We start from the raw sequence: 25,266 nt of genomic DNA, 5'->3' as shown, positions 1-25,266 counted from the left end.
ACTGCAATTTTCTGAGTGGAAGCATCGATGTGTGTTGCATTTGTGAAGACTTGTAAATCTGATGCTGAACAAAACTGCTCTTGACTAAAGAAAAAGGCTAAAACATGGTCAGGACAGCTTTGACCTTCCTGATTAACATTGTTTTTGGAAGTGTCTCTTCTTCCATGTACTGAAGTTTAGAGTTGCAGTTTGGGGAGTTTAAAAAACGGTTTTCTTTATGCTTGTTTAAATAGAAATAAAGCAAAATCCAATAGAATAAAAACTTTAAAGATCATTTTTATAGTTCAATGCCATGCAATATACAAGGTGAAAATTGTACTCTGCTCTGCAGTAAATTACAGTAGAAATGCTTCTAGTTTGCCATCTGGATTTCAGAGTTTATAATTACAACCTAGGATGTTCGGCACTAGGGGCAGAATTTAAATTAGAATTTAAAAAAGCCTCTTTAAACAAACACCCACGACTAACAAACACACAACTACGTTGGTGTTTTTGTGCAGCTTTTGAATTCCTATCGGGGAAAACTGCTCAGAAGGAATTCACAAGCTTTGCTGTGTTAATTAGTCCCGGCTGACATGTATTTATATGTCTCTATCAAGCTTTTTTTTAGCTTCATAAATCTGACCATGCTTAGATTTCATGCATGTTTTCATACAAGCTCCTCTGATATGTAATCAATCTCTTTACCTAAAGCATGCCTGTAAGTAAGGAGTCACTCATTTGGATGCTTAATACGATGAAGAGAAATCTAATCGGTGAACTTCATTTAAAGTTCTTTTTGCAAACTCTCTTTTGAAGGTTTGCCACTGCAGCCCCTTCGTGCGACGTCCTTACCACACACTCTCCTCCCATAACGCAAACATTGTTATTCCAGCAGGAAACTTTACCAAGTGGTCTTTCTGTCAACCTTTTGTCAGAGCTGCCTCTTTGTGTCAGCTTCAATACACTCTCTGGCTGCTGAGATGTATCTGCATCTCTTGCTTGTTCACTATCCTCCCAGAAGTGCACAAAGAAGCTGAAAGGTGCTTATTTCACCTTCTAATTAACTGCTATTAACCCAAAATCACAATATCTGCAGCACGGTTCAGCTATTGGAAGATGTTTTACTAAAAATATATGAAACTCTTCAATTGCAGGAACAAGAAATACTGACAGGAACAAGATTTATTAGTTTTTAAATTTTAATCCTATATATATGAGCCTGTATATTATTTGCTTCTGAGTATTTTAGTTTTGTATTTATGTGTATGTTTTCACATTTATTTTATACATTTTTAAAAGCTAATAATTAAATAATAAAAAGGAAAATATTACAATTTTTGGAACATTTTGCACATTCATGCCTCGTTGAATGTGTTCAAAATGCCCCTTCATATGTTTGATAACTTTTATTGAATAAGAGGTCACATCAAATTTACTTGAAACATGTTGAAGCAAATTCCTCAGGATTAAAGGCTTTTAGGTCAAATAAATTGATGTAACCTATTATGTCATATCTGTTGTCACCATAGCAACTCCTCTTTCTTACCTCTCCCTGCTGCTATGTAACCAGCTTGCATCTGTCTGCGGCATACCTGAGGAGGTTCTTATCAGGTTTGAACTTTATCACACTTCACAGGTCACTGAGTGCAGATCCAAGCCGGAGACATGAAGCTGCTACACAAGCTTGTATAATAAACCAGACAAGCCCATTATTTTGCGTTTCATCATTTTTCAATAAAACTTGAAAAAATTATTCTAGCTTTAGAAATGTCAGTTGATTATTTGACAAGTATCAATTCTATTGTACTTTGAAAGTTCCATTTTTCTTGTGTGGCAATAACAATTCATTTAATTTTAGGTATAACTATTAAGAAACCCAAGGACACGGTACAGAACAAAATAAATAAGTTATTTCATTTTAAAGCTCATGAACCCCCATGGTGATGAGCTGAGCATATTCATTTATCTTGTCATTCATTTTCTACCGTATTATCCCTTTTGGGGTCGCGGGGCTGCTGGAGCCTATCCCGGCTACTTGTGGGCGAAGGCAGGGTACACCCTGGACAGTTCGCCAGTCTGTCGCAGGGCCACAATCACACACCCATTCACAGTCACACTCACACCTATGGACAGTTTAGATTAACCAATTAACCTATGAAGCATGTTTTTGGACTGTGGGAGGAAGCTGGAGACCCCGGAGAGAACCCATGCATGCATGGGGAGAACATGCAAACTCCACACAGCTCCACACATGCAAACTCCACAAAGCGGGGGTGTCAAACTCATTTTCACCGAGGGCCACTTCAGCATAGTGGCTGTCGTCAAAGAGCCAGATAAAACTTATACACGTGACTAAATGTAATGAAAAATAAATGTAACTACTCTGTAATGTTAAATAATTCTGTGACAATTGCAGTTGCATAGAAAACATATGTTTGCTTGTTACTCTAGCATAAATCCTTTTACATTTGATTCTGTCAGGTCAGATTACATGGTTAGTCAAAGGAAATTGGTTATAAACCAGAATTTGAATTGCAAAGATGTGTCATAACAGAAAAGGCAGGTGCTGTGAAAATTTTCTATTTTTCGCCATTATGAATTTGCACAAAAAAGTGTTTAGTTGTAGGCTACAAAACCCTGCAAGTGGCTACAGCAAAAAGTGTCAAAATTTGCTTAGCTGGAAGTTGATGTCAGTAATTATGCATTACATGATTTTAAAGTTGTTATTTTAAAAGCAAGTTCATTTTTTCTCCAGAACTGACTCTACTGATAAAAATGTAAAATAAAAACATGGCTGTGTTCATGTAAACTGTGTTTTAAAGCTCAATTTCAGACTAAATCTCAAGCCTGAAGTACCAGCAGAAAGTGGGTCTTAGGGTGTGTTTAGAATGGAAAAATCCTTTTTTTCAGAACGAGTCCCAAACTTGTGTTTTGTCTGTATTCAGACTGGAAAAGCAGGCATGCTGCAAGGCGGTTACGGCAAGGAGACGTGCTGAGTGTGTTTTAATTCAGAGGATGCTAGCAACTGCAGCGCTGAGGAGACGGTGGGTATGAACGTAGGCTGCTAAGCGTTTATGACATATAGACTGTCGAGAAAAAAGTGAAACGCAATGAGTGTAACGTTGAAAATTGATTTAATGAGCCTGTATTCATCCAACCACATTTCAATGAGTTGTTGTGTCTCATCGTTGTGGTGTTATGAAATTTTTTTTTATTTCTTTTAAAATATTAGGGAAGATTTAGTAAATGAAAGGTAAATAAAGGAAAATATTACATTTTTGTGAAATGTAATGATCTCCTTTTCTTTTTTTATTTAATTACTTTAAGATCATTTGTAAGGAACTAAGGTGGCTTTTAGGATGATGTCAGAGACACAGAAAAGCATTTAAGAAGCGTTTTCAGCTGTGTTAAAATAAATATTCTAACAAATAAATAGCTAGACTCTTCTTCTGTTTGATATCACCACAATTGTCGCTTTACATTTGTCTGCGGCTCATCTGTTGTTTCATTCCTACTCAATTTACATCCGCTACAGTGGTCGCTTTGGTCCAGTTGCTCTGCTCGAGGCACGGATTGTATTCAGACTGAGGATTCTCAGAGCAAAAGAAAACAGAAAAATGAAAGTATCATTCTAAAACATTTTTCTGTGTTTCAGTATCACTTAAAAAAGCCTTAACGGTATTTTCTTAACTCAGCTACAGTAAGTTCCTAAATTAGACAATACCCAAACTGACATGCAAGAGTGACAGTTTGACATGAGGGGGTCCTGAGAAGTGGTTGACAGCTACCATCTCTCCTTACCACCATGTTGGTGTAAATCCCTAACAACCCTTTTTCCTAATCTGTTTTATTTCACACAATTCTAGCACTTAGACTTTAGTTTCCTTGCACTTCTTTTTCTTGATAATTAATTTGCCTCTCTTTTGATCTTTGTTTTTGCGTCTACTTGAGTAGAAAGAGACTTCTGTGCAAGTTTGGTACTTCATCATCCACTCTGAAAGCTTCCGTTAGAAAAAAGTGCTGACTTTGTTGTTTTTAAGATCAAAGGCACATGAAACAGCTATGAGCTTTAAAAAAAATCCCATTGTTCATACCATTACCCATTTCTAATGCTTACTTCTACAAAATGCAATACACTTTTTATTTTAATTTGTTAAACTAAATTAAAATATGATAGAAAACCTTAAAATTGCAGTCAACAAACCAATCTATGCAGTCGCAAGTAATAAAGCTCCTTTTAGTTTTAAAACTGACGGCACAAATATATTTGGTGAAATCATGAAAAGGTGTACTCACACATTGAAGAGGTTGAGGCCGATGCGGTAAAGGCGTTTTCTCATCACGTCTGTGGACAGCGTGGGGGATTTACAGCTGGCGGGGTTCTCACAGTGGTAGCGTGGCAGACTCAGGATCATGGCCTGCAGCGCCTCCTTGGAAGAGGTTTCTGATGTTGAGCGTGCCTCTGTGGACGTGCTGCTGCTGCTCATCTGCTCTGAACTGTTGTCTGCTGTCTCAGAACCACATCTGTTAACGTCAAGTGCCTCTACAACAGGAGAGTTCGCTAACAGTGCAGCCTCTTGCGGTGGAGGGGCGTAAGCGGCTTCATTTGGTGGAGGTGGTGGTGGTATGTCCTCCAGGTCTGGAGGTGTAGCCATCTTATCCAGAGGGGTTAGGGGAGGTTGATCCCCTAGCTCCTCTTCACTAGGAGGTGGTGCAGGAAATTCTACATCCTGCTCAAACTCGTCCGTCTCAGGTTCTGGGGGGGGTGGAGGCTCTTGGGGTGGTGGTGGGGGATCTACAGGTTCAGCTGGAGTCTCTGGAGGAGGAGGAGAGGTCTCTTGGAAGGAGCCAGGTGGGACAGGCTCTGGTGTGGAATTTGTTGTGGTCGTAACGGTGGTGGAGTCTCCAGTTTGTTGGCTGCAGCTTCCGAGGGTGACGGAGGTGGATGACTCCATGACTGATGACGAAACTCGAAAGTTCTGACTGTCAATTTGCACCGTTACATCCCGAAACGCCATCATCAGCTTACTTGCACTTTTTGATAGATCGTTTGGGTCTATCACACTAGGGGGAACGGTTGACTGTCCCACACTGCCTCCTTCTCCCGGTGCTGCCGCAGCTTTAGCAAAGGAGTCTGCGGTGAACTGATAGGTGCCACCCTCTTGCAGAGAACACATGGTCTTCAGGCTCCAGTTGCTAAGGGCATCATCTATGGACTTTGCGAGTGACTGGACCTGTTCACTGAATGAGTCTTCCAGGTCGGTCAGGGTTCCACCAACAGTGGCAGGCAGAGATGGTGAGCGGACCAATGGGATGCCTGCCAAACTGCAGCCTTCTGCCAGGGCCCGTTCAGCAGAGAAACCCTCTGTGTTTTGTACTCGGACCTTGCGCAGGGAGATCCGTCGAGGAAGACGACTCTCCAGAAGGGAATTGCGGATTTTCTCAAAGTTTTTGCTGAGCTGGTACTGGCGAAAGGCGGTCTGGATCTTGCAGGCTGCACGGCGGGAGATGAGGTGGCCACCGTATTTTTGCTCTAGCATTTCGATCTAAGAGACACAGGACAGAGAAAATACAGAAAAAGAAAAAAAAAACAACAATAAGTGGTGGATATTTTACTGTGTTTTGGAATCAATTCACATATTTTAAGACTTTCATGATGAGCGATGGAAAAAGATTAAACATAAACTGCAGAATAAGGATTTATAATAAGAGAAAAGACTCTTTATCATAGTCTACATTAATCCTTGAATTAATTGAAGGAGTATGTCTGCCACATACACATCTGTGACACATCGAATTTCCACAGTGGGTATAAAAAGGCTTTTAAACACAATATAAAAAGTATATATATATATATATATATATATATATATATATATATATATATATATATATATATATATATATATATATATAAGGCAAAGAATTCTGTCTTTACTTAAAACTTTAAACAATGATCTTCTTCTTCTGTTTTTCAAGATGGCTTTTACAAAGCCAGAAAGATTTCTACATAAATGTGAGAGTGCAGCTGCTTGCTGGCAATCTTTTCATTTCAATTTAAAAGAAACAACAACAAAAAAACTTATAATATATGAATTCCATTTAGAACTTCTTTATAGCACTTTACATTGCCTCAAATTCAATCAGCTATTATTCTTGTCTTTGGAAAAAAATTCTCTAAAGCAATGGAAAATGGACAGAGATATAATAGAAATGTGCTCATGTAGCTGTGAATCAAACCCTTGAAGAAAAGTAGATTTTCCTAGACAAATCAGAGTGTGGGTATCTTTGGAAGTACCCAGAATAGGCATTTATCTCCTCAACTCTCTCTGAGAACATTCAGTTTAAATCGGTGACGTCAATTTTTGTTTGCTTTTAATCAGAAAGACTGGAGAATATTTCAGCTTTCACCTAATTATTGGAAAAAAAAGTGTTAGATGACATACATGATTAGCTTTAAATTTAAAGTTGTTTTTTTTAAATGACTCACTTCTTTGAAAGTTGTGTTTTTAACATGTTCTTGTGGAATGTTTCACATGATGGATGACAAATTTAAAGAAAAATTACACTTAAAATTAAATTTCTGAGTATTTCTTTATTCAAATTGTAGAGAGTTAGGAGCAGATGAAAAACTGCAGTTGGAAAAAGCTTGTAGATGTGACAAAGAACATACAATGGCTAGCCGTAAGCTCCCTGCTCTGCACCATTCTGATGCATCCTCGTAAAGACAAATAGATCCATGTACTTGTTTATTTGTCTCATCTGAGCTGGTATCTAAATCAAAACTGATATTGTTTATTGTTTATCATTTTTGTTGCATCGATAATAATAGCTTGGGGTTGTGAGGGGCCAGAGAGGGTGTAAACAGATTGATGATGGGAAGTAGGGATGGAATTTCTCTACACAAACAGTCCCGCCCACAACTCAAATGATATAAAATAAACTCCTACCACTTTGCAGAAAATGTCGTAGAAAATTATTTATTTTGGCTAAAAATGCCATAATAATTCAAATCCCATTGGGATCGCTGTTTAAAATGGACCAAAAGATGATTGGGGTGGAACTTTAAAGCCTTGTTACCACTGAGCGGTCTGGTCTGGTTCAATGCAGTCCAGTCTGGTATTCTGAGCGTTTCTATTATAAACTGGACTCATTAAACCGGACCAAATCCTACCATTTGTGGGCCCCCATTGACTGTAAGTCCAAAGAGAAATGAACCAGTTAGGGCCCAGCCCCTGGTGAAACTCGTTGATTGGCTGAAGGTCATAACGACAAAAGAAAGCTCCAAGAAAGCGGCTGCATGATCAATATATTCAACCAGCATGCGCCGTGGAAACACTTACTTTAATTGGCTGGATCATTTTAAATCACACCCTACCACCATAATAGTATTGCACATGCTGGTCTATGTCTCCTTCAGTTCTGCTAACTTTTTGGGAAAGTTTCATCATAAATAAATTGTTCTCCAGCTGTGGTGTGACAACCAACTACTGACTTTCATCACTTAATTACCTTTAAATTAATTTAGTGGTCAAAGTCACCAAACCACCTTAAAAAGGCAGTGAAGTGCTCAGCTTTACAGGATGCAGCCCGTCATTGTCAGTGAAGAAGCCAAATCACACACAAAGCTCCTCACAACAGTGGAATGACACCGAAAATCCATCTTTTCTGCTTCATTTACATTTCTCTGCAGTCTTTGTAAGCAAAGTGAAACGTAGTACGAATATTAAGGATGTTCCTGAAAAGGACGCCAGTTTACAGCTTCGCTGTACCTGTTGATTGAGACTGCAGCAGCTCTCAGTGAAACCAAGCATTCTAGAAATGTTCGAAATCTGCATATTGGGTAGTTTTGCTTTGGCATGTGCATTTAAAACAAACAAACAAACAAACAAAACATTTGTAGCCTTATCTGGCAGAGGAACTTAATTCATCACCAATGGTAAATTAAATGTGATTGATGTCTTTTTTTTTTAAAGTGTCCTTACTTGAAGTACATTTGCAGTCCAGAGGTGCCCTTGAGTTTAATAACAGACCACCATCATCTCTAGCTTTGATTAACTGCAGCAGCTGCCGTTACTTGTCTTGGTTTTCATGGTAAGTTGGGTGAGCAAATACCAATAGAAGTATTTAAGTCACGTTGCCTTCTCACTTAGTATCAGATTTACTGTACTTTGCTGCCCAAATGGAAATACAGTCAGATCGAATTGGAATTTACTTATAAAAAACTTTAAAATGCTACTTTATAAATAGGGAAAAAATACTGATTTGTACAGTTCCTATACAGCAATTTGTATATTTAAAATTTAGGTCTAAAAAATCTCTTATTTTTAATTTTATTTGTGTTCAACAGGTATATTAATATGCCTTTTCCCTATTTCCAAAATACCTACTTTTTTGTGAGTTCTTGGGAATTGTAATCATTAACTTAAAATAAAATGCTTGTACCTTCAAGTTTAGACTCTTAAGTTCAATTTAAAGCTGTTTGCCTCTTCTGTATAGTTGCAAAATGCCAGCAAACATCAGATGATTACTTTTCTTTCAGGCCTAATGGTTTTGTATATATTTTTGTGCGACCAAGCACGAAAAATTCATGTTGGCCGCACGTTGCATATTGTTGCATTGCCTGCACGTATTTTAAGTGCATCCAAGGCTAAATGTTGTTGGTTGCATGTATGAACTTAACCCTAACCCTTCCTCCAGGTTCAGGCGGCCAAGAGAACAGTTCTGCACTTAGCAAAATGTAAGAATTTATTAAGGTGTAGTTTGGCCTTCCAGTGAAATAATTGCATTTTTTAATTAGTCATAAGGACATTTTATGCCAGAAAAATAAAAATAACAGTGAATAAATTTACACTGACATGACAGGTGAACTAAGGGTGAGTACGAGAAAGAGGTTGTGAGACAAATGGCTACATCTTAAAATCTCCCCAGATTTGGCTTCCCAGTTCCTCTCATCACTTGGGTGAGCTCTGCAGAGATTATGCCTGAAGACACAGTGAGTTGAGAGAACAGTGGTGGCACTGCTCAGCTCACCCACAGTCTCTAAATCAGTTTTGACAGGCAGATCAGCACCAAGCTAACCCTGTTCCTCTCTGAGAGAGGGATGAAAAAGACACTGTAAAACACAGAACCAAGCAAAACTAAATTTCACACCTCAAACTTAAATATATTATGAATTCGATTGGAGCTACATACAATCTGTTAGGGAAGGTCAAACTCTAGAAAAACGATTTAATAGCAAGATGACATAAGATAAATGGAAGGTAAAAAAGAGATAATTGAGGTACATTTGATTTGTAAAATATTTATTTAGTAAACAGTAACTTACAATTTAACTTTTTTTTCTTAGGAAAACTCAACATTAGACCAAATGGTTTTTGCATCCAGATTCTATAAATTATCTTTTTTTTAACCTGAAATTTGAAAATGAATGTGCAAAGTAGAAAAATTCTGATCATTTTCCGTCACTTATCAAAGTCTGTCATTTAATTTGGTTTTCTTGGGGAGTTTCTTGTGTGTAACTTTTGACATCTCTGATCGTTGCTTCTTTATATTGTCTTTTTAGACTCTGTTGTCATCAGGTGTTGTTTCTGCCTGAGTCTGGTTTGCCACTGCTGAGCCCCCCTTCTCATTGGTTTGTATATGAGTTTGGCTTTCACAAGTAGTCCTGGTTTATTTGCTTCTCTGCTTATTCTTATGCTTCATTTGGATCCTTACTTTAAGGAATAAATGTAAATCTCACAACTTCCAAATGGGAGGTTCCCCTTGCAGAGCTTGAGAATCATTCCTTAACTGACCTCCACATGTAATTGCAAATCAAAGCAGTGTTAGAATATGGAACTGGACACTCTTACCAGAGTTTCTCATTGGTTCCTGCAGCAATTTAATTGACCTTGTTAATCAGAAAAACTGTCGAGCAGGAGTCATGCTGTCACTAAATACTGTTCTCTTCAATGATTTGCATTTAAGCATCCTTGACTGAACAAATGGAAACTAGTTTTTGTAAGTAAAACAGCAAAATCTTAAGATTTTAAATATTGCTTGATTGATGAGAAAAATGCAAAGTGATGCTAATTAGCTTTCAGATTAATGCACACGGCACAGAAGCATTTGCATGATTAAGGTGATAATTATTTTACTTCACTAAAGATATATGAAAATACTGACTGTCTTCCAAAGGAAGCACAACAATAACTAGTCTTTCTAGTTTTAAAAATAATGTTCTGGTAATTTTTTTATAATAAAAAATCCAACCAATATTTTGGATTAAAAAAAATTAAATATTAACCTTTTTTTTTGCTGTTTATTGCTGCAATATAATCCAGTGCTTTGAAAATGAAAAAATATATACATATCCGTGCAAGTATTATTATTGTTAGTTAAAAATATACGACTGTACCTAATTGCATTATTTAAGTTTCATGGAAACATGCCATGTTTTCTGGAGCTTTTGTTTGCCAAGATAAATTCTCCATGTTGGGGTTTTACCACAAGCAATCAAAGAATCACCTGGCAGATCCAATTACTCTGACATTGATCTGAAGCTCCATCAACTCCCCCCTACAACCCGCACCTGTTCAGACAGAAGATCAATCCAGCTGATTTCGTATCTCAAGCTTCGCTGACAGCGAGAAAGCCGAAAAGAGCCATTTTTCAGATGTGAGATTAAAAGAATGAGAGAATAAGCGAGAAGGAGACACGAAGAGGTTAAAAGAACCTTGATCCCCGATTAGGGAATGATGATAGAAGTAAGTGAGTGAAAATGGAGCTGACAGAGAGTGTGACATGTAACAAAGCTCTAGTTTAGACACAGGGTCTCTTAAAAGTTTAGTTTGATTGTATTTCAGATCAAATGTTTTGACTACTCACGTTTTATTTTAGTAAAACTAGTAAAAGAAAATGTTCATAAAACTCCAAAAATAAAAGCCCATCCTTCCATTAGAAATATTAAACATGTTGGTAAATTTCATCTCATTTAAGAAATGGAATAGGTGGAACTAGACTTTGTTTGACCATTGACTATGACTTGGCTCCATTAGATTTGTTCACTTTTGAGCTTGTCTAATGTGAGTGTAAGTTATGTAGTTGTTGAAGGACACAAATCCAGAACAACAGGTAGCAGGGAATGCAACTTCAAAATTAAAACCGGCAACGGTTGACTTAAAATACCCCAAAAAATAACTACCATAGAACAACTGCACCAAAATGTAAAAGGAAGAAACAGAAATAGAAAGTATGATCAGACAATGTGGCAAAAGTGCCAAAAAGAGTAATTCTGGGAACAGTTGATATATTAATAAACTTCAATGGGGTGGTGAACAAAATACATATAAATAGGTAAAAAAATAAATTAGAGTAAAACAGGAAAGAACAAAATCCACTTAAATGCAAAAAAGAACTAAACATCAAAGGCCAAATAAAAAGTAAAACAAGGAAAAGGAAAAAGGTCACACATCCTCACAATTTCCTATCATGTTATTGTGTTCATTTTTCTGTTGCATGGTAGTTTTGCAGGCAGTGTAGCTTTCAGACAAGTTTCCTTATGTTTCCCACAGAAATGACAGAAGCCCAGATCATCATTTCTGAACTGATGCCCTTCACAGTGTATTTGAGCCGTTTTGCTCCTATTCACTGTTCATAAAAAAATATATATATTTATACAGTGTATATTCTAACACTATGTATATATATATATATATATATATATATATATATATATATATATATACATATATATATATATATATATATAAATGTTCAGTTGAAATAGCTCATCTAGATCTAGTATAAAATTGTCTGATTTTTGTTTGATCAGTGACTGATCAGTGAAATTTTTTATCTTGTTATAACTTTCCCCCTTTCACTGTCTTGTAACAGTTGTTCCTTTGTCTTTAGGTTTTTCTGTGTTTGCCTTGTCGTCTTAATCATAAATGTATGACCAGGAGTGGTCATACCTAAACAAGAATTATGAAAACCAATTGGTCCGCTGCAGGCAGTCAAGGGTGAAGCTACAAAGGTTTGGCCTTTTTGGAATAAGGTGGCCCAACGTGGGTAAAACTATCTCAAAAGATCTGCCTTTGTGTTTCATTTCTTCATGTTTTCAGTTCTCTGTTGTGTAATAGTTAGGAAATTTGTTGTGAAAATTAACAATTTTCAAAGATTACTTATTTCTCTTGGGTAAACTATACACAAGCTCATCAGGGTAACTTAATTAAGTTCAAATTATCAAAACTATAAAATCACAACTGCAGAAGAGACAAACTTGAATACATTGTGCATCTTTGCTAAAAGATGTTTGAAAGGCTCTGTAATATGTTGTTTCTCCTCCTGCATGTTTTAGTCCATAATTAAAATATTTTGAAACATTTTATGTGAAGTATTAAAAGTAAATTAAAGCTTGACAAAGCTAAATTAAAATAAAATGCATTTACAAGAATGGAAAATTATCAGAAATTCAGGTTGTAATTTCATAAGGATTCAGTTTATCATATGAATCTATCTCCCATAATGCACCTAAAACTCTGCAACTAACAACTTTAATCTCGTAAAATTTCAAGTTCTTTTATCTTAATTAAAGTTTTTTGACATTTTGTTTTATAACTTAATTCTTGTAAAATTTTGAATTCTTCAAAGCTTTTCCTTTTCCTCACAACTTTTAAGTCCTAGAATTTGCTTTGTTGCACATGAGTGACGAGCAAATTTAGTATTAAAAATTTCGGACCATAAAACATATTTAGCACATTTGCTTTCTGAAACCCATTGGAAGAAGTCTGAATTACACTGACAGAGAAACTTTATCGATATACGAGCAGTTTAGAGACCACATATGTGGTTTTACAGAAGTATTTACTAGAATAATAAAGTTCAATGTGAATCAAAAAGTGCCTTATAAATCACTGGAATTGCTATATTGAATTGTTTTCGAATTCATGATAATTGTACATAATAAATATGATCAAATCAACAGGATTGTCGGCCCCCCTGTTGCCTTACCTGCTCAAAGTTCCACACACTGAAGGACGCTGTTTAGACAGAGGATGAGGAAAACGGACTGATGGCTCTTGAAATGAAGATAATTATGTAATGTAGACATGAGGATGATGTCTGGGGACCTGATGAAAGGCATGACAAGTTGACAGACTTGTGAACATGGAAGAACAAAGATCCCACATCTGCAGACACACCAGCTTCAGAGGTAAACACTTAAATTTGTAAAACATGAGCACAAATAGGATGTGTGAACATTTATTCTTTATAGGGAAAGCAAATAAAATTATTTTTTTATTGCATCAGGGTTTTTTGTTGTTGTTGTTGTTGTTTTTTTGTTATTTTTTTAAGGAAGGTTTTGGCAAAACACAAAACCAAGTGAGTATGTTAGTGAAGTGATGGTATGGCAATGACAATGCTGGTAGAAAATGATGATGGGAAAAATCTTTTTTTCAATTGTCCATAAATGCCATTGGGGATAAGCAACAGCAGCAAAAATGCCTCCTGGTTTCTCTACTTCTATCCAAAAATAAACTCCTCATTTGGAAACCAAACACCACAAACATGTCATACCACAAAACACACAATACAAACAGGCTAAGTTGATGTCTCCTTCGCCCTCCCCCTTCGCTCAAGCAACATCAACCCTCTCCCCCCCCCTCATATCCCCAACACAGCCCTACCTGCTTATTTTTGAGGTCAAGCGAGAGCTCATAGTCAGAGGTGGCGGAGTGCGAGCTGGCCCCATTGCGCTGCACCCTCAAGGGCGAGGCTGTGTGGTGTAGACTGGCTCTCCTCCCTGCACCACCTCCTTTTGCTCCGCCCCCTTCCTCGTCCTCTTCTGCCTGTGCTGCCTCGCCCTCACAGCCCTGGCTCTGCACCTCCACCTCTCCCACTTGCTTTGTTCTTGATTCCACAGCTCCTTCTGCCTTCTCATTGTGGGTCTCCACGTCTGTCTCCTGCTCTCTGCCAGGCAAAGGGTCTTTAGGTGCATCCTGTAGTGTCTCCTCGATCGCCGGCTCAACTTGTGGCTGAGGTTCGGGCTGAGCTGCGAGCTCCTGCTCTGGCTCTGGCTCTGACTGGGGTTTGGTCTCAGGTTGCAGGTGAGTCTCTGGTTGTGGCTCAGGCTGTGACTCTGGAGACTGACTTTGTGGTTGAGTCTCTTGCTTCTGTTGCTCGGACAGCGGTTGTGGTTCTGGTTCTGGCTGAGACTGGGCCTCACTCTGCGGATCCCCCTCACCTCCCTTCCCTTCCTCCCCCATAGACGAGTCTGGAGAAAGTTCATCGCTGCAGAAAGGAGGAGAAAACGCAGAGTGAGGTTGCTGCAGCATCCGTGGTGCTTTGACCTCTTCTTCAGGCAGCCTGGGTCAGTGGTAAGAAGGTGACGTTTTTTGTGTGCATCAACATTCACTCTGCCACCAGCTGTTTGCAGGATGAGCCATCTGTCCAGCTGCTCATCTAGAAATGTCTGTCTGGACTCGGATGGACAGACATAACAGCACAGAGCATCTAATAAAACCAGACTACAATCGTGGGAAGAAAGCATCAAGTGGTTATTTGTTACAAGAAAATCCAAAGAGGAAAATATGTGGAAAAAATAAGGCAGTTGACAGCCAATAGTGACACACTCCCACACAAACAGAAACACGGGGAACAGTCATGCAGCTAATACAAATATGCCTCTATGCCTTTTAGACAGTGTGTGATAGACAAGTGGGAGACAGGTGTGAAACTGTGCATTTGTGTCCGTGTACAGAGTGGCAGCTGGATTGGTCCACACATCCTCTGATTCTCTTTAAGATGTTAAAAGTGTATCAGAAAAGTGGGGTATGCCTGTGAAATAATCAAAGCTTCCGAGACATCAACTACCGGCTGTCTCTGAACTGTTTGGGAGCATCTTGATCTAGCTGACAGCATCTTTGGAGCAGTTTTTAACTCACACTTCTCAGCTAATGCTGGAAGAATATGACTGCCAGTCAGCAGTCACGTTAGCACATCTGTAAAACAGCACTTAAACTGCAAGTACATGTAATCTAAAGTGCCTGTCAGATGGTGCTCAAGTGATCTTCAAAACAGATGTGGGACTTTAGATTCAAAAAATTTAAAAAGTAAACATTAAACTATTTCTATCCATTTAGTGAGCTAATAATTGCAAAAAAAAAAATCTTTCTGGAAGTTCCTGTGAGTAACATGTTTAATTTACTCTTATTTTTCTCTCCTTCAGATTCTTCGCGTTGTGACTCTTTGCTTTTCAAACCGAAGAATATGCTAATCTACACCTCTTTTTTCTTTCCTCTGCAGCTTAAATACTTTGTCACCTACCACAAACTACTTGTTTTTTTACATAAATAACATTTTTAGCCTTTTTTGGTGGTCTACAGTAGAGACTGACATTTTTTCAGGAATCCAACAGGTCACGGGATTCTTGTGGTACTGGAGTCTTCTCCGCCATTAATTACAGAGCGGGATGGGACAAAATTCTTACTGGAGCAGGACGGGAGCAGGATGCAATCAAAACAATCAATGACAAGATTAAGGCGGAGCCCCTTTAGTAGTTTTCGGATAATATGCCTATGAATTGAAATACAACTACATTACCCAAAATGCATTAGTGTTCCTAGTGTTCCTTTCCTCCCTGAAATCTAAAGTGCACCAATCATGTATCTCTGGCAGTGATGGAGAGAATTAAAACCCATGGCGAGAAAAAAAATGACATAAAGCGAGAGAAAGGACGGAATATTATTCTGTTAAAATCAGATAGCTGGTAGGGAAGTAACATGTAATAAAAAAAGAAATCATGCGAGTTGAATAATAATTAAGTTGAATAATAATAAAGACAAAAGTATAAGTGAGCGGGACACAGTGGGTTTATAAATGGTCTTCTAAAATGTTCAGAATTATTAGGGAACTTGGTGATGTTGTATTTGTTGTTTCTAAAACAAAAAATGTAGGGAGCATTATGTCCAAACTGCTTTATAAATCAAGATATTCCCCTACTACGTATATTGTTTTGTAGTGGTTTGGGAGTACAAGTAGGGAATTCTGACATTTTGTCTCAAACCAAATTGCCTTAATTAAAGGGTTCATCAAAGTTCAATTGTTCAACTTCTTGTGTTCAATAAATACACGCTTCCTCTAGGCCAGATAACATGTTTCAACAATGTATTCTACCGCAACAATACTCAAATAATAAAATGTCATTCACAGCAGGTGACAATGAACCAGTGAACTCATTCCGTCACTGCATCCAACACATCTGAGTTGATGCTGAACTTTCTGGAGCTGAACACAGACTATGCAAATCTTCCTGAGCCCAGAGAAACCAACATCTGCAAGTCACAATAGAAATCCAAGCCTAATTATGGATTGTGACTACTACTCTATTAGTCACATTAAATCAGCATTTGGCAGAATTCAAAAGCATAATGTATTTTTATGCATTTATTTCCTGTAGTTTAGACTACAACAGTCCGGCCATTGGACTCTGTAAACATACATTGAGGCAGCTGCACTACATCTGTAACGCTGACAAAAAAAAGAAGGAAAAACCTGATCACATCCTGATCTCAGTTCTTTCCCCTGACTTCTTATTTGCATTTTTTTCTTCTTATTTTAATGTTTAAATTATGAATATGGGCTTTTCATTTGTTTGTTTCACTAAGGCACTGTAAACGTCTTTTTGTGTATGAATCGTGCAATAAAGTTACCTTGTCTGATCCATTACAAGCTGAGAATAACATAGCGAGGAACTCTGACTCTTGATAAATTTGTTCATGGTGTTTGGAGTAAAAGTTGTGCAGGACACAAATGTGGAGCTCACTGCCTGATAGAGTTTGATATGAAAAGGGGAAAATAGTCTTTTTATGTTATGTTACAGCACAAATATCAAACAATTTGCTGGAAGCAAGTTTGACTTTTGTTGTTTTGTCTGCCTTAAATACATTTACATATATTTGCAATTCTGAAGCATAGCTCCGTAGTTTCAACCACTGGTCTTTGAGAGTTGCTGCCTTTCTTGCTTACCAGGTAAGTGTGACATGGTTGCCCCTGATTACAAGAATGATGTGGGTTCCATCAATTAAAATTAGAAATCTTCTAATCAAGCTAATCAGGACCAAAAAGGGCCAGGGGTACAAAAAAAAATATTAATAACAGCGTAGGAGCTCTTTAAGACTAGAGTTTGATGCCACTAATAGTTATTTTTTGAAAAAATTCTTGATATGTGTCTATCATATTTGCCATTTAAATTTCCATTCTAAGCCCAAACTGCACTTAGTGTACATACAGCACAGTATCTGGAAGGAAAAAGAGAGAGCGGCAGAGAATTGTGTGCAGCAAAATCATTCCATTCTCCACTTCCTGCGCAGGCAGCTCACTTATTTTCATCACGCTTGGCAATACAAAAGCTTGAGGAGACGGCATCTTTAGTAAGCATATAACTGGGTGTGCTACTTCTAAAATAGAGGTCGTATGAGTAATGAATAATGAACAGAAAAACAGAGTGCCACAATGCTGCTCTGCAGGTGGTGCGGTTTATTTTTTATTTTTTTTTTGCGTGCAAGAAAAGCAGCTCTGCTTGGGAAGAAGATTTTTTTCGGGGGGGGGGATGCTTTGGAGGTTTCCGTCTCCGCTTATGTCTGCACGTTTCTGTTACTAATCCAAATGTGGGCTTTAATGTTTGTCTTTTTAAGTTGAACCTGTAAATTCAAACTATATGCTTGATTGAAGTAAGATTCGAAAGATCTGGGGACATTTATGATAATGAACACAAACAGAATGAATGTAGTCACTGATAACAAATGTGCTGCCTGTGAACTTATGGATATTTACACACAATATGTGTGTGTCTGGTTATCTAAAAGGGCTTTAATGGAATCTCCAGTTTCCTTCAACATCTAAGTCTGTCACTCATCCTTATTCTCAAGCTTCCTCTCCCTCCCTTTTTCAATCACACACACACAAACACACTCTCAGTCCCCGCTCTTTCCTCCACCAGGTAAGGAGATTAAGAGGTTCTAGGCATCAAATTGACTGAGGTGGCAGAGATAAGCCCTGGATGCTGCCTCTCTCTTTCATTTTTTTCATATGCCAGTGTTGAAGACAGATGAACACTGGTCTCTACGGTCTGTCGGGAACATAATTACATTGTCCACTAACTTATTCTGCTCTGTGCCATGACTGCTGATAAGTTGGTAAAGTCGTGATAAAAGTACACCTTTATGTTTATTACGTCAATCAAAAGCAAATATTGCAAGTTTATTAATCATTTTTTTAAACATAATGAAATTGTATCTGATTTTGCAGATTAATATAAGCTAAATAAATTCCACTTTTTTCTGTGGGTCTTTGAACACTACCCATATACTTTATTTTTGTCTGGAAATGTATTTTTTTCCAAGCTTTAAAGAGTTTAAACATACTATTATTATATTATTATACTATATTACTTTCTATTTATATAGGAAATGTTCAAAATGTACAAAAGCTGCTTTTTGTTTTTCCAACTCTAACTGCATATGAAATAGTTTGTATAAGCAAATCTTTTTTTTATTTATATTTTATTTATCCCCTGGTTCCATGGGTTATAAAGGACCTGATTGTTAAAGAAGGGTAAAACTTCCCACCAAATTAAAGATCAAACATGTTCCAATAGTCACAGTTTTATTCCTATTATTGTTTCTGCAGCTTCAAAACAAAGCACAAAAATATTCTTTGTGGAAATTAGATTTTGTTTAAATCCTTCAAAAAGTTTGAGCTGGTGAAAATGCAGAAAAAAGTAGAATTGGAAAAGGTGGCCTACCATCTCAATAAGAGTTTCGAACATAGCTGTCATATGTGCACTAACCAATGTTTAGTGATTAGAAAGGCTACATTTCTGAAATTTACTTTTTGAAGCAAGGCAAAAGGGAAAAAAAATGTACTGCCTGATGTTTGTGGGCTTTTGGCTAAAGTGCTGTTGTAATACAAAGCAAAGGTAAATCTTGATTAGGTAGTCTCAAGCTGCGCTCACACTGCCCTCAATGGGCTTTCAAGTGGCCACCTTCAATAAAAAGTCTATGTAAACCTGCGTTTCTGTGTTCAAAACTCTCACATTTACAGGTGTCTATACAAGTTTTTACAACCCTTTTTAGGTTCTACACACAAAACACATAACTATTGAACGCCCGTTTGCAAATTGATCATGGAGGATAAATTAAATGTTGCAGTTTGTGCCTGGCTGCAATATATTGGAATCGAACTGTGAAAGAAAAAGTCTCAAGCAAGATTTGCACCAATTTGACATTTCACACCAAGCTTCTTCCAAATGTAGGAGGCAGACATGCGCTAGTAAACAGTAAGAGAAAAAGAAGAAGAAGAAGCCCCTCCCTGCTTGTCCAATGTGAACACTGGATGGCCACTGTGATTAAAGCTTCCAAGTTTGTGTCCAAGCTCAGTTTTAGACCACTGTTCCACTGTCCAAGATTCAAAACTATAATAAATAAATTACCTGTTGTGTCACAGGGGATTTTTTTATTGTAATGATTAGTGAAAATTATGTAAGAGTTTATAATGAGAATAGTAAACCATTGGACACTGCGCCAAGCCTAGCTTCCCTTTTTCCTACGTGACTGACAACCTACCGTGGTCTATCTTTTGACAATGAAAAAGTAATAGTCTTTCTTAATTAAGCAATGTTCAACATAAAAAATGATTTAAGTATCAAATCGTAAAACTAGGAAAGTACTTAAGCAACCATTCCCCCTACAAAAGAAAACTACTCCAAGAAATAGTAAGTTGAAGGACATATCTTTTTCAGTTGCTAAGCAACCAAAAGTGATTTTTTAGAAAGTGCATACTGAAAATTGGGGGCTTCCCCCAATAAAGTTACACCTGCGGGAAAACCTGTTATTCCAACAAGCCACGTGTCTTTCACGAATTACTACCGACAGAGCTCCTTCAGGCTAATGGATTGACAGCAAATGTGGCACATTCATTTCCATACCAGCATAATTTGGTGCAAAGCTTCACAGGAGCTCTGAGGTGTGGTTGGAGGTAACAACCAGCTCCAGCTTCAATAAAAACAACCAGAGGCTTTTTCATGTAAGATGACACTGTTAGCATCCAAAATAACCCTGCAGCCTTTACACAATTTAAAAAAAAAATCTACTTATTTAAAAGAGGGCTATAGAGGGATTTAAATGAGTGCAGTTACTTCAGCAACTTTTTGTAACACAAGAGTTTTGTCATTGCACCAAAACATTTCATTTTTACTTGATAACATTTATGATCAGAAATTTTAGTTAACACCATTCTTGAACGCATGTTTAGCTTGGTGTTCACACTGGACTGTCGCTACCTGATACAAGTGCATGTCCGCCATTTACAGTTGGAAGAGGCTGAGTGCAAAATGTCAAAGTGGTTCAAATCTTGATGAAAGACTTGGCGTCAAATAATTCCAGTTGGGCATGAGAATGGAGCAGAGCAGGGAGCTTGTGGCCCACCAACTGTAGCACCTTCATCACTGCTGCAAGCTTCTTCCAACACATTTTTTTTGTCTACTCCTAATTCACCATGATTTGAATTAAGAATATGCATTTTTGTCCTAATTACATTTTAACATGTTCAACATTATAAAAAAATGACACAAAAACATGTTAAAACACTAAAAACATAATTTTCAATGGAGTGGGTCTATGAATATCAAGCCAATTTTTGGCAAAAAGCAGATATGACTAAAATACACAATAAGTATTCCTAAAACAAATATCTCTATTATGCAGGCAACTCTTACTAAAAACATTTTCAAATTTAATTTCTGCATAAATGATATTATTTGGGACATATAGAATCATCTGTATGCCGAGCATTGTTGGTGACATCACACTTCTTCACTCAGTATTTGCTCTGATTATGCTTCCAGTTTGACCTTCGACACTCTTGGCTACATTGACTTTCATTAGCCTCTGTCGCATTTACTGCATCATCAGCAAAGATTAGAGAGCTGCAGCAGAAATGAGAGATTGGTCTTTGTGGCCATGGAGGTTCAAAGGTCTGTCCTCAGGTGGACTACAGCCAAGGCGCAGCTGAAGAGACCATTATGAGAGGGAACCCACATGCACAAAGGTCATACAGGAAATGAGATCCCTGAAGATGCTATCTGTCACAAGATTTTTTTTTTGAAGATGAAAGTTTTGTTTAAAGTAAAGTATCTTTTTTTTGTGTGTTGAGTCAGCTTGGCAGGACTTAGATGTCACTTTTCTCTTCACTTCTTGCTTGATCAGTGTATCTTTCCCTCTCCTTATCAAGATTTAACCACTTGATCTGGCTCACAAGGGCGCACTGAAGAGCATACCTCTTGCATGAAGAAAGATTTTGTCTATTCATTGATGTGGAAACACATCAGATAAATGTGTATACTAAATCATCCAAGTGTGAAGTCATCACTGTCGCTGCAAGCGGTAGAAGCACAAACTTGGTGTTATGAGAGTAACACATAATTTCAGAGGTGAAGAAATGCATAAATGAAAGAGCGGAGTGTTTTCCCTCTATGATTATTTGAGGCGACTGAAAGATCTGCTCAAGTTTTACATCAATGAAAACAACAAGGTCGGCAAACATCAAAAAGATTTTACATTTTTCACCATGACCAGTTTTCTGCTGTGAGATTTCAGCCATTATGAAGCTTTCTTTAAAAGGCTTCTCATGTGGTTAAATTGTACCATAACCACCAATCCGAGTAGTTGGCATCGAAAGACTCTGCCATCTTAATCTTTAACACATTTTTCTTAAAAAAAGAAAAGACATAGCCTATAATATATTTGCTAATTTTCACACCTTTCTGTAGTTCTTGTGAACGACCACAGAGACAGTTTTTCTTCAGCATCGTGTTTACAAAACGGTGTGTGGAAAATACTGTTTGCACGTTCTTTTTTGGAAAAACACAGATTTTACTTATGGCAGAACTGAGATCAAGGGAGAAAATCCTAATTAACCAACACACACAAAACATTGTTATAATTCAACAACAAAAATGAATGAAAACTTAATTACACCCTCATCATTTTTTCCTCATTTTTTTATATATTTTTTTTATTCTTTTAGGAACTGTGTTTGTTCTCACAGTCACAAGCACACCTGACTTTGTTTTTTATTTAATTATCACAGCTGTTTCTATTTCAGATAATTCAGTTAATTGGCTCCCAACATGGGCTACAAGCCTTTTGTTTCCCTGTTTTGGCATGGTTTTACGAATGTCAAGTCATTTTGTTTCCTTTTGTTTATATTTAGATTATTACAGAGGTTATTACAAGGTGTTGTTTCACATTCACTTAATTATTTCAAGTTTCATCTTTAATTATCTCAATATTCAGAGCTAAACTAAACTCATTAAAGAGGTTACTTTTTTTTTTAAATAGCGCAAGCATTACCTAATTCTTTCAGTATAGCTGTCCTTGCCTCTATAAAATCTTCCTCCGGTGTACATTCTTGAGTGCCATTCTCCTCTGATAATTTATTTTACATAGACAGTTTCATATGGTGTTATTTTGATAATTCGGGGGGAAAAGATCTGATTGGCTGATCCTAATCCCAGCCCAGTTGCTGCCATAGTGTTTTGTAACAGGTCAACTTTGCTAACCAATAACAAGAGCATTGCTAGGTGAAACTTGTATTTGTTCTAATCTATTCCAATATTGCTCACCATTTTTGCACCATTAGTGTTCAGTTGGGGTTGTGAAGGGCTATAAGCTAGCAGGAGAGCAAGTAAAAAGATGGATGATGGGAAATACTTACTCCGCCCCAACAGTCTTGCCCACATTTGAGACTTGAATGTTTGAAAAACGTACTCCTGCTCTACAGAAACTTTGTCTTAGAAAATGACAGAGGTTGTTTTTCTTGTGGCTGAAAAACAGCGTAACCATAATTAAGAGACCATTTGGAACACTTTTACAAAAGATGATCGAAGTGGGTTTTTAGGTGTTTTAAATTTAAAAGCTCAACCTTTTTTCCTCAGATGTTTAACAATTGACTGTAATAGCTGCATTGTTGTTGCAGTTATTCTTTATGAGGGATTCTACATAATAAAATAAACGTAAGAGGCACACAGAAATACTCATAAAAGCTTTTGAGAAATATTGTTTTTAAATATACTTGTGACTTGTTTAAATCATAAAGTAGGAAGTAGGCAGGTCATATGATTACCAGTATTTTTTCTTTTGGTGCAGTGAGAACAAAATCAATGCCTCAGCACCTTTACAGGACCTAAATCTGTGAAAGCTGTGTGCAGCTAGACAATAGGCTCTGAAATGTGATAAAAGCAAAAGGAATTTCCCACTTTCTTTAATTAATAAAAAGTGAAAATGTCCAAATTCAGATCTATGGAGTTCCCTCTCGGAAGGCATGCAGTAAAGCATGAGGTCATCCTTTTTCTGCTTTCTGTTGGAGTCATGTAATCAATCTTAAAGTGATGGATTTATTATGCAGAGAATAATCAATTCTGTTCTCTTTGACGTTGGGCCATCACTCATAAATAGCTAAGTTTAGCAAAAATAATTAGTCAAAGAGAAGAGCTGTACAATGAACACAACTAAATGTGGATTCATACAGTTTTTTAACAGAAAAATATGATTTTTTTTAATCACATTTGGACTCTTGGAGATGGTCGGTCCCTTCAAAGTTCTTCAGTGAAAGTTGTGACTTCTGTTCAATCATGAGACTGTTTGTTTTTATCACACACTAGAGTCTGGACTGTTTAAAGCAGAAACGTGGAGGTTTCACACATCTCTGTAAAGATGCATTAGTAGACATGCCATTGATTACTCAGGGGTGTGTCAATAGGTAAGCATAGTCTTTACAACATCAATGATGCATCTTTCTAGAAGCAACTTGGCAGAACATACAGTTTGAGCTCTTCAAATATGCAGGATTTGAAATGGAATCTCCTTCGAAAGATGCTTCCTTGAGCTGTTGGTAAAAATACAGCAGCCGCACCAGCCGAGCTGTTCATGTGGTCGACACTGCAGTGATGAATACAATGCAGATTCACAAGGACGACTTCAAAAATATTCCAAAGCAGATATGCCATCATTAAATGTCAAAGAATCGTGAGTAAATCTGGTGACTGATTGAGGCTACAGTTTTTTTTTATATATAGACTGGACTTTTATCATTAAAATGTCATAGATCTATGGGATTTTCATGGGAACATTTTCAAAATTTGAGATATAAATGCTAAATATTTTGCACTTGATCTGAAACTGACTAGATTATGGAAACTATGTATATTGTATATTGTATTGTAAAAAATAACTCAATACAGGTGGAATTATATAAAGTGGCTTCCTCCCACCCTCTTTCAAGCAACAAATAAAACTTTACATGACTTTAATTGATAATCATTGTTGAATCTAATGTGACATATGTGTGTGTATTGCATGCATTACTACAAAAACGTGTGTTTATAGTATAATTATGATTAATTACACTTTCACGAAATTGCCATTGTTTTCTAAGATCTTTGCAAATATCTCTTTATTTTCTAATCAATTGACCGTATTAATTTACATGTGTTTTGTAATTTTCATTGCAGTAGTATTTAAAATACTCCAATAATATTATAATAATTATTTTCAATTCTTGCAACAAATCAAATCAAATAAGGCTTTTTTTTTCATTTTGAACAATGATAAATTTGGCCAGATATTCTTATTAAAAACAGTAAAATAAGTTTTATCTGTAGACCCTAGTAGTGTTATATGGAAGAAATAAAAGGATTTTAGGCCATCAAATCAATATCTTTAATAAATCATTAAAATAAATCATTAAAGATGATCATTAATACAGAGAACATACTTACCGGTGTTCTAAAGTATTTATTTCTAACTGTCACTATTGCCTTAAAAGTATTTTCTACTATAAATATCAAAATGAGGCTTTTTCAGCAGAAGTTTGGAAAAAACATTTTTCGGTGCACTTCTTTTTGTGAAAACTCAACATCTGTGTAAAGCAGTGTTTCTATTAATTTCTTTTTTTTTTTTTTTTCTTTGTTTTGTTTGTTTGTATATGTTTATTCATTCATGCCCATGTTTTTGTACCACATCTTTTGCACATAGGAGGCACAAATCTATTTTTACACCTGGTGGCACAGGCAGCTGCCTGGCAGAGCAAAAGAGCGTTCTTTGAAGAACATCAACGCCTGAAGAAAAGATTCAGCTGCATTTGTGAAAGAAACAAACAATGGAGCCTTTCTCCCCACCCAGATGACTTTCAAAACTAATTGCCTCTTAGGAAGCCCAAAAGGGGAGAATAGTTCTTGTTTTT

The 25,266-nt window shown here is 36.9% G+C and overlaps 1 protein-coding gene across 2 annotated transcripts in view; it reads right to left on the bottom strand.

Moving 5' to 3' along the window:
* Nucleotides 1-25,266, bottom strand: part of iqsec3a (IQ motif and Sec7 domain ArfGEF 3a) — a 98,864-nt gene that overhangs the window by 37,288 nt on the left and 36,310 nt on the right. For both annotated transcript variants that reach the window (XM_023952352.2, XM_023952353.2), the window contains exons 3-4: nt 13,653-14,256; nt 4,279-5,528 (exon numbers count right to left, since the gene is read on the bottom strand). In XM_023952352.2, coding sequence (XP_023808120.1) covers nt 4,279-5,528; nt 13,653-14,256 — 1,854 coding nt within the window. The remainder of the gene's footprint in view (nt 1-4,278; nt 5,529-13,652; nt 14,257-25,266) is intronic.

The sequence above is a fragment of the Oryzias latipes genome, chromosome 23 (genome assembly GCF_053564925.1).
Source record: "Oryzias latipes strain Hd-rR chromosome 23, Olatipes_Hd-rR_3.1".
Classification (NCBI taxonomy): Eukaryota; Metazoa; Chordata; class Actinopteri; order Beloniformes; family Adrianichthyidae; genus Oryzias; species Oryzias latipes.
The sequence above is the reverse complement of the archived record's forward strand: the minus strand, read 5'-3'. Positions and strand labels throughout refer to the sequence as shown.